Source organism: Artibeus jamaicensis, unplaced genomic scaffold (genome assembly GCF_021234435.1).
Source record: "Artibeus jamaicensis isolate MK-2021 breed Jamaican fruit bat unplaced genomic scaffold, CSHL_Jam_final contig_332, whole genome shotgun sequence".
Lineage (NCBI taxonomy): Eukaryota > Metazoa > Chordata > Mammalia > Chiroptera > Phyllostomidae > Artibeus > Artibeus jamaicensis.
Window position 1 is genome coordinate 6,947,974 of NW_026521788.1, and position 14,256 is coordinate 6,962,229.

Below are 14,256 nucleotides of genomic sequence, written 5' to 3' on the forward strand. Positions count from 1 at the left end.
GATTAATATAATAAAATTGTGTCAAACATGTTTAGAGTAGTCATGAACAGAAGGGATATTAGATTTTCTCCATTGATAGAAAAACTAGCAAGGATCTTTACTCATGTAGCTTCAACCTCAACTAACCTCTTACACCTCAGATTCTGCTTCATTTCATTTGGAAAACTAGTACTTTCATGCTTTTTAGTAATTATTGTTATGATGAAATCAAAGAATTATGACTTTTTAATAGGAAACTATTAAAGTAATATAATAATCTGATAGTTAAAGAAACTACAATGATAGCATGAATAGTTTAGGAAAAAGGAACCTACTGCAAATATTTATGTGTAATGAGAAATAATAAGCAAATTGCATCCCCAGCTAGAATTGGATAAAGCAAACTTTGGAAGGAATACTTAACACTGAAACAGAGCAGTTTTTCACAAGCTTTTATTCAGCGGCCATAGAATGATTTTCAGTCATCAGGATTAACACCTTATCTAAGGAATGGGAATTTAGATCTAGAGAGTCCGTATTCATTTGGATCTGAAAGCATTTTTTAAACAGCAAACTGATAAAGGGCTAGCACACTGTAATTCTTAAATCTAAGAATCCTGAATCACCAATTCAAATGAATTTATGTACCCCTATGTTCATAGCTGCACTATATAAAATAGCCAAGCTCGGGAAACAGCCTAATGCCCATCAGTAGATCCATGGGTCAAAAAACTGTGGTATATTATACAATGGAATATTACACAGCAGAAAGAAAGAACTCCTGCCTTTTGCAACAGCATGAATGGAGCTGGAGAGCATTATGCTAAGTGAAATGAGCCAGTCAGTGAAAGATAAATTCCATATGATCTCGGCTGTAAGAGGAATCTGATGAACAAAATAGAACCACAGGCATGGGAACATGGAAAATGTGGAACAGACTGACAGTGACAAGAGGGGAGGGGAGGGGAATAATGGTGGAAAGAAGGGAAACGGACTAGTCCAAGAGCATGTATGAATGACCCATGGACCTCCGTGTGGGAATTAACTGTGGGAGAGGTGGGTAGGATGGGCAGAGGGTGGCAAAGAGGGAAAAATTGGGACAACGGTAATAGAATAACAGTAAAAAAATGATTGAAAGAAACAGACTTACATCTTACAGTTAAGCCATCCTTTTCTTTCTTATATAGGCTTAAGGAAGGCATATATAAGTGACTGACAAAAAGTACAGGTTTGCAGGGGAGATTTAGGGGTATAACCTGTTCCTGGCTATTGGAAGGCTTTTCCCTCTAGTTAGCCTGTAGCTGCCTCGTCAGTTCCTACTTTCTTCCCCAGATGACTGCACCCGATCTAAAATGACCTCGCAAGGGAAGTCTGATATAATAGTATTCCAAATCTATGATGATATCAAAGAGCAGGTCCTAAAAATTCTCATCACAAGACAAAAAATAATAAACTTCTTTTTTGTATCTGTATAAGATGATGCAATTAACTAAATTCATTGTGGTAATCATTTAGGAAAATATGTCAGTGAAGTCTTTATGCCTTATACCTTAAACATGTACAGTGTTCTATGTCAATTATATCTAAATAAAACTGAAAAATGGTCCTGACCACATGGCTCAGTTGGTTGGATATCATCCCATACACCAAAAGGTTAAAGAATTTGATCCTTGATCAGGGTACATACCTAGGTTGTGTGTTCAATCCCCAGTTGAGCACATATGGACGATAACTCATTAATGTTTCTTGCTTACATGGATATTTTTCTCTCTCCCTTCCTTTCTCTTTAAAATCAGTAAGTGTATCCTCAAGTGAGGATAAAAATGAAAAGTGACGAATGAGAAAGAAAGCAGGCTTGTAAATGAACCCATCTCTTGTAATTAATGCATCCATACTGATGACAATGCAGCTCAAATACAGGATTTTACATTTGGTTCAATCTAGCAACTAGTAACCCTCGTGTGGGAATACGTAATGTAAAGGCTGCATTCTCAGACCTACAAAATCCTGGAGGTACAGTCAAGCAGATTTGAATAGAAAAGGCATAGAAGGCCTTGTCTAGATGGGACCTTTGATATAACACCTGTCTCCCTTTAATGTTCAGTCAAGTTGTCCAGAGTATTCTGACCAGGACTGTTGGAAGTGAGCACAGTGTTTACAATGAGATTATTGCCGTTCATTCTATTTCAGCCTGCCAGTAATAAATCTATAAGCTGATTTGCCTTGTTATGAAAAGTTCTTATGGCACAAATCCACAGGTTAGTGAAAAACTCATAAAAATAAAGCCAGGAGGGGACTTCCACCAAGATGGAGGCGTAGGTGGAAGTACTTCACCTTCTCACACAACCAAGTTTAAAAACAACAAAGTTTTAGCAACAAAAATGCAGCCTAACCACAGAAAATTGAACTATACAGAAGTCTGACAACAATAAACTCTTCAGCCAAACTGGTAAGAGGGGCAGAGCCAGCAGCAGAGCGGGTCAGGCAGGAAAGATCCACCGGACCGACCCGGGCATGCTACCCAGGTGCGCCAGCAGCCGTGGGCGGATCCCAGGTGTGGAGAAGCGGGTGGACCCACTGAGGGCACAAGGTGGTGGACTCACTGAGGGCTGACCGTGGTCACACATTTGAGTGCAGATAAACCGGTAAAGGAGCTAGCGGTGGTGAGACAGACCATGCAGGTCCCAGCTGCGGAGAGCGGCAAAGAGAACCGCCATTGTCCCTCTCTGACCCTGCCCTCACATACAGCATCACAAATCAGCGACCTGGGTGGCCCCGCCCTGGTGAACAACTAAGGCTCCGCTCCTCATACCTAACAGGCATGAACAGACAAAAACTTGGCTCAAGAACAACTCAGAGCCTCAGAGCCGATAAATCTAAGCGATGAAGAAATAGCCAAACTTTCAGATGCACAGTTCAAAACACTGGTGATCAGGATGCTCACAGAACTGGTTGATTTTAGTCACAAATTAGAGGAACATATGGAAACTAAATTAATTGAAATGAAGGGAAATACACAGGAAACCAATAGTAATGGAAAGGAAACTGGGACTCAAATCAAAGGAGTGGACCAGAAGGAGGGAAAAAATGACCAAACAGAAAAGGATGAAGAAACAAGAATTCAAAAAAATTAGAGGCTTAAGAACCTCCAGGACATCTTTAAACGTTCTAACATCTGAATTATAAGGGTACCAGAAGGGGAAGAGGAACAGCCAGAAGTGGAAAACTTATATGAACAAATAATAAAGGAGAACTTCCCCAATCTGGCAGAGGAAATAGACTTCCAAGAAATCCAGGAAGCTCATAGTGTCCCAAAGAAGTTGGATCCAAGAAGGAACACACCAAGGCACATCATAATTAGAGTAGCCAAGATTAAAATGAAGGAGAAAACTCTAGAAGCAGCAAGAGATAAGGGGACAGTCACCTACAAAGGAGTTCCCATCAGACTATCAGCCGATTTCTCAAAAGAGACCTTACAGGCAAGAAGGGGCTGGAAAGAGGTATTCCAAGCATAAAATCCAAAGACCTACATCCAAGATTGATCTATCCAGCAAAACTTTCATTTAGAATGGAAGGGCAGATACAGTGCTTCTCAGATAAGATCAAATTCAAGGAGTTCATCATCACCAAGCCCTCATTATATGAAATGTTAAAGGGACTTACCTAAGAAAAAGAAGATAAAAAAGATGAACAGTGAAAGGACAGCAAACTCATAGTTATTAAGAACCACACCTAAAACAAAAGCAAATTAAGAGGACAGCTAAATCAGGAGCAGAGCCATAGAAATGAAGATCACATGGAGGATTAGCAACAGAGGAGTGGGAGAAGAAGGGGGGAGAAGGTACAGAGAATAAGTAGCATAAACAGTAGGTAGAAAATAGATGGGGGGAGGGCAAGAATAGTATGGGAAATATAGAATCTAAAGAACTTGAGACATGTCATAAACTAAAGGGGGGAATGGGGGGAGGGGGTGTGCAGGGTGGAGGGGAATGAAGGGGGGAAATAGAACAACTGTAATGGCATAATTAAAAAATATATTTTAAAAAATAAAGCCAGGAGATTCTGGGTCTCCCTGTAAATGCAATCTTTTCTATTATTTATAAGGCCTACTGATTCTAATAATGAATACTTAAGTGTGGTATATGACTGTGTGTTGCCAAGAAGCAGGAGGTAGGTTAATTGTTGCTCAAAGCAGCAAGATTTGGGACTTATGACTCAGCCCATTTCAGATCATAAATGGACATATGGTAAGTGAAATAGAATTTAAAAAATGCATTCTACTTACTGTGAGAGAGCTTTTAGTTAGTCATGCCAATGATAGGAGTGATAAAAGAGCTAAATGAAACTATAAATGAACCTTATTTCAACCAACTGTTCCAACATCTCTCATGCAAACAACTTTCACAATTTAGCAAAATCTAAATAAGAATGATTTGAATGCTTCTTTGCTTTTCTTCCCTGGTAGAGATGGTACATAGTAAAAATAACACCAAGATACTATCATATTGAAAAAAAAGCAAAAGAGAATAAAAAGAGCAGAAGCAGAATATCTAGATTAACCTTACTTTGAAATAGCATTAGTTCTTCAAATAACAGTTCTAGTAACCTCTAGTCAATGTTTGGTCAGGGAAAATCATGGAAAACATCTGGAATTTTACTAGGATGTTCTAAAAATATCTTTCAGCCACTCTTAAAAAACTTGATTTGAAATCTAACATATTTGAAAATGAAACTGAAGTATTAAAACAGCCATGAGTACACGATGATCAATCTCCTCTATTTCTTTAAAGAAATACAAATTAATTAATCAGTGTTGCCCTGAAGTAAGTTCATCAAAACGCACTCCTGAATAACAAATTGTTGTCACATAGAAACCTCCAAGTATGGTCTGTTCCTACCCTGATGTAGGCCTCTGAGAAAAGCATGCTGCATATATTTTACCTGCATTCCTCTTCTCCCAGCTGAAATAACCACACACTTTCTATGCAAATAGAGTCCATTCAAAACAAATCTCAGAGGTCATTAACCACAGAGTAGAAAAGAAAGGAACCTAAGATGAGGGAAGTGGCTGTAAGATGGCCCTAATACTCTAAGTCGAGTGAATTTGGTGGCATTAAGGGTCACTGAGTGTATGAGTCAAGTTTTAACTGTTTTATTCTTAGTTTTCTTTAGTGAATTACACAGACCATATTTGGAAGTCATTTATAAATGTATAATCACTTCTAATTTTGCTTCAAGGTTAGTTTCTGGCATGGTAAATGAGCTTAACCAAATGCACATTTCACATCAGTAACTCACTGGGCTCTTGGGAATCAGAATGTTTCTAAATGTCTCTGAGAGAGCTCTCATCACAGCTGTGTGCACACATACCTTCCTCTGTAGCACTAGCCATCCTGCCTTTCCAGATCACTCCTGATTCCCACAATGGGTGCAGGGAAGGGTACCCGATCAAATTACCACTCAGGGAAGTATTTGCAAACACTATGTTTCTGTTTATCATTGAAATCTTTCTGTTTAAAAAAATACAGCATTTTTGGACAGTTCTTATCAGATCCCTTACTTCCTTGGCTATTGTGAATATATTGAATCTTCAGTGTTTAACTTTAACCTGGAAAACATGTTTTACATCTAAGTTCCTATTTCCAAATGGAATCTGTTTGAGCAAGTCTTGATTTTTACTGTTCCAATCACTATCGAGTACAACCTTCTGTTACCAACACTAATTCCATATATAATTATTTCTATCTTTTTTAAAAAATGAGTTAGACATGAAAAAATTAGGCAAATATAGGTCAGGAAAATGAGTTGGAACCAGAAGTAAACTTATGTGCAAATTTCAAACCCGAAGGTCATATAGTTCTGGCTGTGAGCTTTCTAGAGGTCACATGAGAAATGGAAACATGATCGATTACAAGATTAGTTGTCCATAAGTTAAAACAGATCAGTGTTGTGTGATCACGGTTTTTCAGGGAAGTAAGAGGCAGTGGGACCCAGCAGAGGGTCACTGTGGTGGAGGAACATTAACAACTTCCCAGAGGGAGGAAGTTGCTGGGTTTCATTAATTAGTGTTGGTATGGCAGGTCCACAGACTTCCTTTTAGACCTCACTGAGGTACAAGTCCCCATGTTTCTTCTTGTCACTTATCTAGCCTGGCTATTGGTTGAGAAGGTGTGACCCTCAAACAGTGCAGCAAGATTCTGAGTGGTGGTCCTATTTCTGTGGGTCCCTTTCCTCTGAAGACTTTTAACTATGGAAGCCAAAGAGAGAGTTAGACTTGTACAAAGCAAGTTATGTATGAAAGTTCCTTAGGCTTTCTTTATTTTGCTTTCAGTTTTATTAATACAAGTGAAGCTAGAGCTTGAAGTCAAAATTTTTTTGTAATAGTTGGTAAAGCAATAATTCAGGGCAATAATACAGTTCTAAACCTACTTCTCTCCCAGCCTATGCATCAAATGTTGGTTAGACATTTAACTCCAAGTATGGCTAACTCGATGGTGCACTTGATGGCTAACTCTTCCATGGCCAACTATGGAAGAGTACAAAGATATTGTATTGTACAAGTAGATCAGCGTGGTGTCTTAAGATTCTAGTTCCTTTTTGGGGTGTGATAAGAAATTTGAACCTAAAAGTGCTTAACTTTCCCCCCACCCAGTGAAGAAAGAATCTGAAAGGATACTTTCTCCATTTGAAAAGCAAAAACCTGTACTCTACACAAACCTTGTTTGGTTCCTGTGATACTATGTTTTGGTGTAACTAATAAGCCTTACCTCCTTTTTAATGATAAGAAAGAAACAGTGAAAATAATACCAGTCATAAGAGCTAGTATTCATTGATCAATTGCTATACGTCAAGCACTGTACTAAGCATTGTACCTGCTTTATCTTATTTCATTGTATCACATTGAGATGGGTGCTTTTCTTTTATCCAGTTCGTTAACTGAGAAATTGAGACATACAGAAATTAACAACTTGCCCAAGGCTAGTGAGGAATCAGTAAGAGAGCCAGAATTTAACACCTGGTCTGACTTCAAACAACAAATAAATTTCTTAACCACGTTATATTTTGAGCCTATCTTTCATTTTTGAGTGGCAGATGAAATTTCTAGGGGAAAAGTTTTGTCGTTGAAATAAAGGCGGGAATGTTATGGAGGAATCTCAAACTTATGAAAACATGAATTTACTGAGATGATGTTGATGTACCTATCAAGAAAAGAGTGATTTTTCCCACTGCAGTCAAGAAGTAAGGCATGGGGGGAAAAAGACTATTTGAATGGCCAGGTCTATATAAATATTTCCATACCTTTTGAGTTGTTGGATTTATTCATGCCTCAATAGTTTGTTTGCACACAGAGGGGACATGCACACAGTTCAAGGGTAATGAATAGATTTTGTGTGGAATTTTATCCCGATTACTGCAGAATTTTCTCTCCACTGATGACATTTAAATAAACTGGCTTTTCAGATAGAACACAGTCTGATGACATGGATAAACCGTTTTAAAAAGTTTTTTTTAATATTTAAGGTTTTACCTCAATAGGTGTTTGAAAAAAGAAATTAGTACATCAATCGTGATTTTGCAGATGTTATTGCTTAGATAAAACTATACCGATTTTTAAAAGAAGGGAGTGAATTTAAAGCTACAACTCTAAAGATTTAAATATTACAGAAAGCACACAGATAAAGGAATAATTATGAGGCTGATGCATGAAGGCCTGGAGTCTGCAAAAAAAAACAAACAAACTTGGTAGCCTTGGTGAAATTGAGAAGTACAGAAATTAACTTTCAGTCACTAACTCGTGACAAGCATTAGCCTTTTCTCATGTAGAGTGTGGACAAGTAACTTGGAGAAATAATAGAACAAGAGGATTAAGTCTAGTATAGATTATTACTTTATATTTCTCTCTTTGTGTTAGGTGATAGAATTTCTTGTATACATAGCTATGGCTTTTTTAAAAAAAAAAAAAAACTTTTTCATTTCCCTCATGAATAGCATTTTTCTTCCTTTAGGCAACAATGAATATCCAGTGTAGAATGCTTCTTCAACTTTTCCCTCCTTTGCCATTTCATTCTCCAGGTCCTCCGTGGAACATAAACATCCCTAGTGCCTCTTTCTTTCCCTCAACCCTTGCTGTTTGTTCTTCCTTCCAGCCAAGGTGGCAGGCTAGGAAGCAGATAAAACAGCCTTGCTCAAGTCAGATAAGATGTTTAAAAATAAAAGACACCATAAGCTACAATTAAGGAATGCCCAAGGGTCAAAGTAATCTCCCTTTCCACAATAGCAGCCTTATTCAAATGAGAATTCTCGAGTATGAAGTGTGCTGTAGAAAATGTACCCACTGCATTTTCCTTTCAGATTCAAAATGGTGTTAAAATCGGAATTAACATAGTTTTCTAATATCACATTTGGAATGATTTGATATGTTTACATTTTTGCCTCTATCTCTTTCTGGAGTTTCCTTTTGGTCTCATCTCAAACCTTATCTGTGATTAATTTAAGGAGGAATATATCTGTTTTATTTCATTTCCTGCATTCCCCTTGATGATGATTTTGTTTTAATTGGTAACTGCTTCGTGTTTCTAAAAATGAGCCTAGCACTCCTCACTGCATATTGAAAAATCAACAAATACAATGGAACACAAAGGAAAATTAAAATAATATGTTTTTCCTTCTTTTCAGACGGTAAAGTTGAAGTGACAAAAGAAGGCGTGAAGCTGTGCACCATGGGCCCAGGCAAAGTGTTCGGGGAGCTGGCCATTCTTTACAATTGTACCCGGACGGCGACCGTCAAGAGTAAGGCTTTCATTTTTCATATACTTCCATGTACCGCCTTTCTTCCCTAGACCTGTGAGAGGATCATTAAGATGCTCCTTGATTTAATCTTTGTGAGTTTATTAAAATCCATATTCTAATTTTTGCTTTGAAATATAGTCAATATATTTGTTTTCTTACTAAAGGATGATTGTTAATCAGTTTGCTGATTTAACTTAAATGTCATTGCTGACTTATGAAAAGTATTTTTTAACCTGGAAATTTCATAAATTAGGAGTTACAAAATGATATCATTTCATAAATTAAAGTCGAACAGGAGCAAAACCTTTTCTTTTTCTACCTTTAAAGCCTCAGAATCATATTTAAATAATTTTTATATACCTGCTATTTTGGTTTACATTCCCCACATAAGTGCTACTTGTTTGTTCAGTGGTTTAGAAAAATTAAGAGGAGAAATGTTCATCTTATTCAAACATCGAGTGAAATATATCCTGAATTCTAAAACTGCTTTTGAGTATATTCTTGTCTTCAGCTGCTCATCAAGCACTCTATTATAGCCATTTTCTTCTCTACTGATTAAGCTTATTTGAAATCAGGGCAGTAAAGCAGCTTGTTTCCCTAATTTTACATATATGTGTGTATATGATTTCTCTAGCAACTTTTATTTCTCGGTGGCAGCTGCAATAGTTGGAGAGGAAAAAATGTTTCAGATACTCCTTCCTGGCTGCAGGAGGTAACTCGTGTATGAGGAACAGAGCTGCCTGTCGATGTCAGCAGTGGAGGACCCGTCTGACTTTTAGGCAGACATGCCTATTTCATGCTCAAAAAGTTCTTCCGGTACCTTATTTTGTGGAGGATGACAATCACAAGTTGCTTTGATTAGGTTGTACCATTAAAAAACTCTACTGGAAAAATGATGTTGATAATATCAGCTAGTTTTATTTGGGTGGCACTGATGATTTTGTATATTCTTTATTTCTCTCAGAAGTATGGCAGTGATTGACAATATGACGTTGAAACTCGGGTGGTAAAGAACTTAAGAATGCATGGCCAGCTAGAGTCCTAGAAATTATCCTACATGCCTTCTTAGTGAATTCGCTGTTTATTTTCATTGTTGTTGGGGCCCTTAGAAGATGAGCCCTTCTTGGTACTTGATTCTTGATCTCTAAATGCGTAGAATGCTTTTGATGGATGGACACCACTGAGTGTTTATTTCACGTGATTATTTAATTACATAACTCAAAGAATAATGAAGAGCAATGAGCCCTGACAGATTCTGCCAGAGCTGTAACTCACTTAAAAAGTGCCTTGACTAGGAAAGAGAATAGTCATGACTCCATCATATGAACAGATTTTACCATTATACTGCATTTTCATGAGAAATATATTTGTTTTATGGCAAAAAGATTCAGTTAGAGTATTTTGATTAAACAGGCTTTCTCAGAATTGTGAATAGTAAGTTTTTTCATGTAAAAATATTAAAACTTTTAAAATATTGCAGCCCTGTATATTGCTCATTTAACCTAACTGAAACTACAGAATTCTCTAAGGTCAGCAGTTGGTTAATTATAAAGGTCAACATGGCACTTAACTTATGAATAATTCAAAACTCAATATTAAATTATTATTAAAGCAGTATTTTAAATAGGCTAAATAGCATATTTAAATAAATTTTACAGCCAAATATTTTTTGTAAGATAAATGCTTTACCTTGTAAAAAAAATCAACTGTCTTATTAGGATCCTACAAAATGGTGTTAACCTGCAATAGCCTCTATTGTTCTCGTGTTTGATAAATTTAAATGGACACCACGCATCTTATTCAACAAAAAGGACCTGGGTGTTAAATGCGAATTATAATCCCAACATTTGGGAGTCAGACCATCATTTATTAGTGGAAATGAGTGATGGAGTATGTTCTTTAATACAGAGTCAGCTATGTGTCAAACATGTGTGTGTGTTTCTTCATAGTGCTTACTTATGATGTGGGTGATGTATTTGAGAAAAATCCTAGAGTTGCTGGTGTACAAATATAATTTATAGGTGAAAAGGTTTTGTGTGTGAGTAAAGAAAAATGTCTATTGGCGGCACTTCCTTCTGAATGTTGTGTAAGAACTTACACGGAATTACTTACAGCTCAGGGCCATTTTGTCCTGTCTCCTATACCATCCTTATGATTATACTCTACTTATGACTGCAGTCACTAAATATCAATTTAAACTCATGTTCAAACTGTACCCACAGGCTGATGACTTTATAAATCTGATTCGATTCCATTGTAGGTGCTGCTTTTGCCAAATTATTACAATCTATGCTATCATACTCATTGCATGTGATGTTTTAAAATACCCTAACGTGGCTTTGTATATTTGATTATTTCTCAGGATTCAAGATCGTGCTGACTCCCGTCCACTTCTTCAGTGCCTTATCCCCCATGCTTGTTTTTGTGTTTTGCTCAATTACCTGGGCTGGTGACTTTCTTTCCCCCAACACTGCCCACTTTCTTAGATAATCAAAAATATCAATGACTCCTTTCTACTTTCTTTCTCCCTAGGTCAGCCTAGGGAGAAATGTTAATTCTTTTTTTAAAAAATGTTAGAGCATTCTCCCTGAAATGTTAATGCTTTTTTTTTAAATTGAGGTTATTGCGGTGGCATGATCCACAAAATCATATAGTGTACAACTCAGTAATACATTATCTGCACACTACATTGTGTGCCCATTGCCCCAAGCAAAATCTTTTTCCACCTTCATATCACCACCTTTTCTCTGGCTATCATATACTATCATCTTTGTGTGATTATATATATATATATAATCACATATGTTTTCTGGCTAATTCCTTCACCTTCTTTTATTCAATCTCTCAACTTCCTTTCCATCTGAAATTTTAATGTACTTTTAATCTCACAGACTTAACTAAATTCTAGGTGGCATTGAAGAGCTCTTCAATGTAAACGAGTAGTTTCTTGTTTAACACAGCACTTTCAAAAATTATATCAGGCCACAGATAAATTCCAGTGACCTTCTATGCTAATGAATGTGATCCTAACACCTGTAGGCTTTCTTTAATTTAGAATGTAGAAAATAGCTTTATTTTTGAGGCATTATTGACATATAACATTATATTATTGTAGTTTAGTCATAATGATTTGATATATGTATATGTTACAAAATGATCACCACAATGTCTAGTTAACATCTGTCACCATATGTAGTTACAACTTTTTTCTTATGATATGAACTTTAAGATCTACTCCCTTAGCAACTTTCAAATATGTAGTACAGTATTAGTAACTATAGTTGTCACGTTGCACATTATTATATTCCCAGGACTTACTTATTTTATAGCTGAAAATTTGTACCTTTTGACCCCTTTACCAGTTTTACCCCCACCCCATCTCTGGTAAACAATTTGTTCTCTCTATGAGATTGAGCACACTTCTCTTTTCTTTCTTTCTTTCTTTCTTTCTTTCTTTCTTTCTTTCTTTCTTTCTTTCTTTCTTTCTTTCTTTCTTTCTTTCTTTCTTTCTTTCTTTCTCTCTTTCTCTCTTTCTCTCTTTCTCTCTTTCTCTCTCTCTTTCTTTCTCTCTCTCTCTCTCTTTCGATTCCACATATGAGATCGTATACTATCTGTATTTTTCTCTCTGACTTATTTCATGTATATGCACTCAAAGTCCATCCATGTTCTCAAAAATAGCAAGACTTTTTCCCCTTTTTTATAGCTAAATAGTATTTATAGTAATATGGAAAGAAAACATGCATGATTTGATGAATATCTATATTCATAGTCTGCTATCTTATAAAACACCACCACTGATTTTCCTCTGAGGAATTTGAATACAGATACACACACACACACACACACACACACACACAATTATATACAAATATATACACATATATAATGATATATATTATATATTCAAATATATATAATTAACAGGATATTAGAAAGAAAAATGTAACAAATACCTTGAGGTCATTCACAGCTGAAATAAGCTCGTGTTTTCTTCAATACTGTGATGTGAAAATGGCCCCTTGGTGTCTATTGAATCACAAGCATGCCAGATGCCATAGGGAGGAAAAAGTCATTTGTTTTATTAGGTTTCCACAACACCCAATGATGTCTCCAATTCTGTTTGAGTTTCACACTCTGTCTAAATATTCAGAGGTCCTGTACACAAAGAAGAGTTCTACCATCCATTTCCAAACCCCGTGAGGACAGAAATTTCCAATGTGCCCCTTGAAAACCCCTTATGACTCTGTTCTCAGACCTAGAAGCACGTCATTATCATGTTTCCCTAAGGTGTCACTTCTGGTTGTGACTTCACTTTCATGCCCTCACAGCTAACACCCAATCAATTAACACCCACCCCAGTTCTCTTACCTTGCTGCTGGATCCCAGGTTCTTTACAATCACAATAGTGGAAAAGTTGAAGTTATAGGACACCTTAAAATAGAAAGGAAAGAGCACTTAGTTTTCAATGAAAGAGGGATTTGGTGACATACCCTATGCATGAGTTTGCAAGGACATTTATGTTATCTTGTCTTACCTGGATTTTCCATAACTGGCTATCACAACTACAGAGGGATTTTTTTTTTGAGGTCTGAATCATATGGCTCTGAGCTTTAACTTCAGTTGTACATGAATGGGTATTTTTGCCCGAGGATGCTAAATTGAAGCCTGCTTCTGTTACTTTGAGTTTCTAGCTCACAATGCCCCAAACTTTAGGCAGTGAATTATTTTAATGGTCTCACTCAAATAGTCTTCATTAAAAGCCCAAGAATAAAAGGTCTCTCTCTTCGTAGGAAAACATCTGGATACCAGTTTAAGATGATCACCATAGAGAGTTACCTGCAAAGTATGTCTATGATGGGTGTGAGTTGACTTGGACAAAACATCTGAATAATTATTTCTCTTTAAATTATTTATAGGAAGTATTTAAAAACTCCCCAGCATTAAAATATTTCAGTACTAACATGAACAAATCTAAATATTCTGCAAGAGATGTGACAAATTGATGACTTTAATAACATCTGGAAAAATTTTTTTCGCCTTGCTTTGAATACTCTCAAGTTTCCATATTTAGACTTTTCTAGGATATTTGCATAGGGGGAAGTTGACTAATTAAGACATTTCACTGTGTCATGGACATTTTAAGAACAAAGTTAAAAAGGCTTGGATTTTTTTCTGTTTATTTTTAAACTAAATTTGAGTCTGTGTGGTGAAATGGCTTGTTCTTTCCCTTGTAGCTCTGTTTCAAACATCACACTATTCAACTGGACTCAGAACCAGCTGCTGTCAGAAACCTAAAAAAGATAAATGGTGGGGGGTGGGAGGAATGACTAAAATGTTTTCCTCAAACAACTCGAGGGGCTATAAATACTGGGTCTGGCACAAATAACTCCCCTTTTAATTACAAAATCTGTTATTACAAAATCATAAGCATGTAACTCTGTAGCATAACAATGTCACACTCAAGCACACCATATGATATTTTAGGTG

General features: G+C 36.5%; 1 protein-coding gene across 3 annotated transcripts in view; it reads left to right on the forward strand.

Annotated features, from left to right (window-relative positions):
- The window catches only part of PRKG1 (protein kinase cGMP-dependent 1), a 1,343,317-nt gene that overhangs the window by 581,921 nt on the left and 747,140 nt on the right, over positions 1-14,256 (forward strand). For all 3 annotated transcript variants that reach the window (XM_053663936.1, XM_053663935.1, XM_053663934.1), the window contains exon 3: positions 8,656-8,769. In XM_053663936.1, the coding sequence (XP_053519911.1) occupies positions 8,656-8,769 (114 nt within the window). The remainder of the gene's footprint in view (positions 1-8,655; positions 8,770-14,256) is intronic.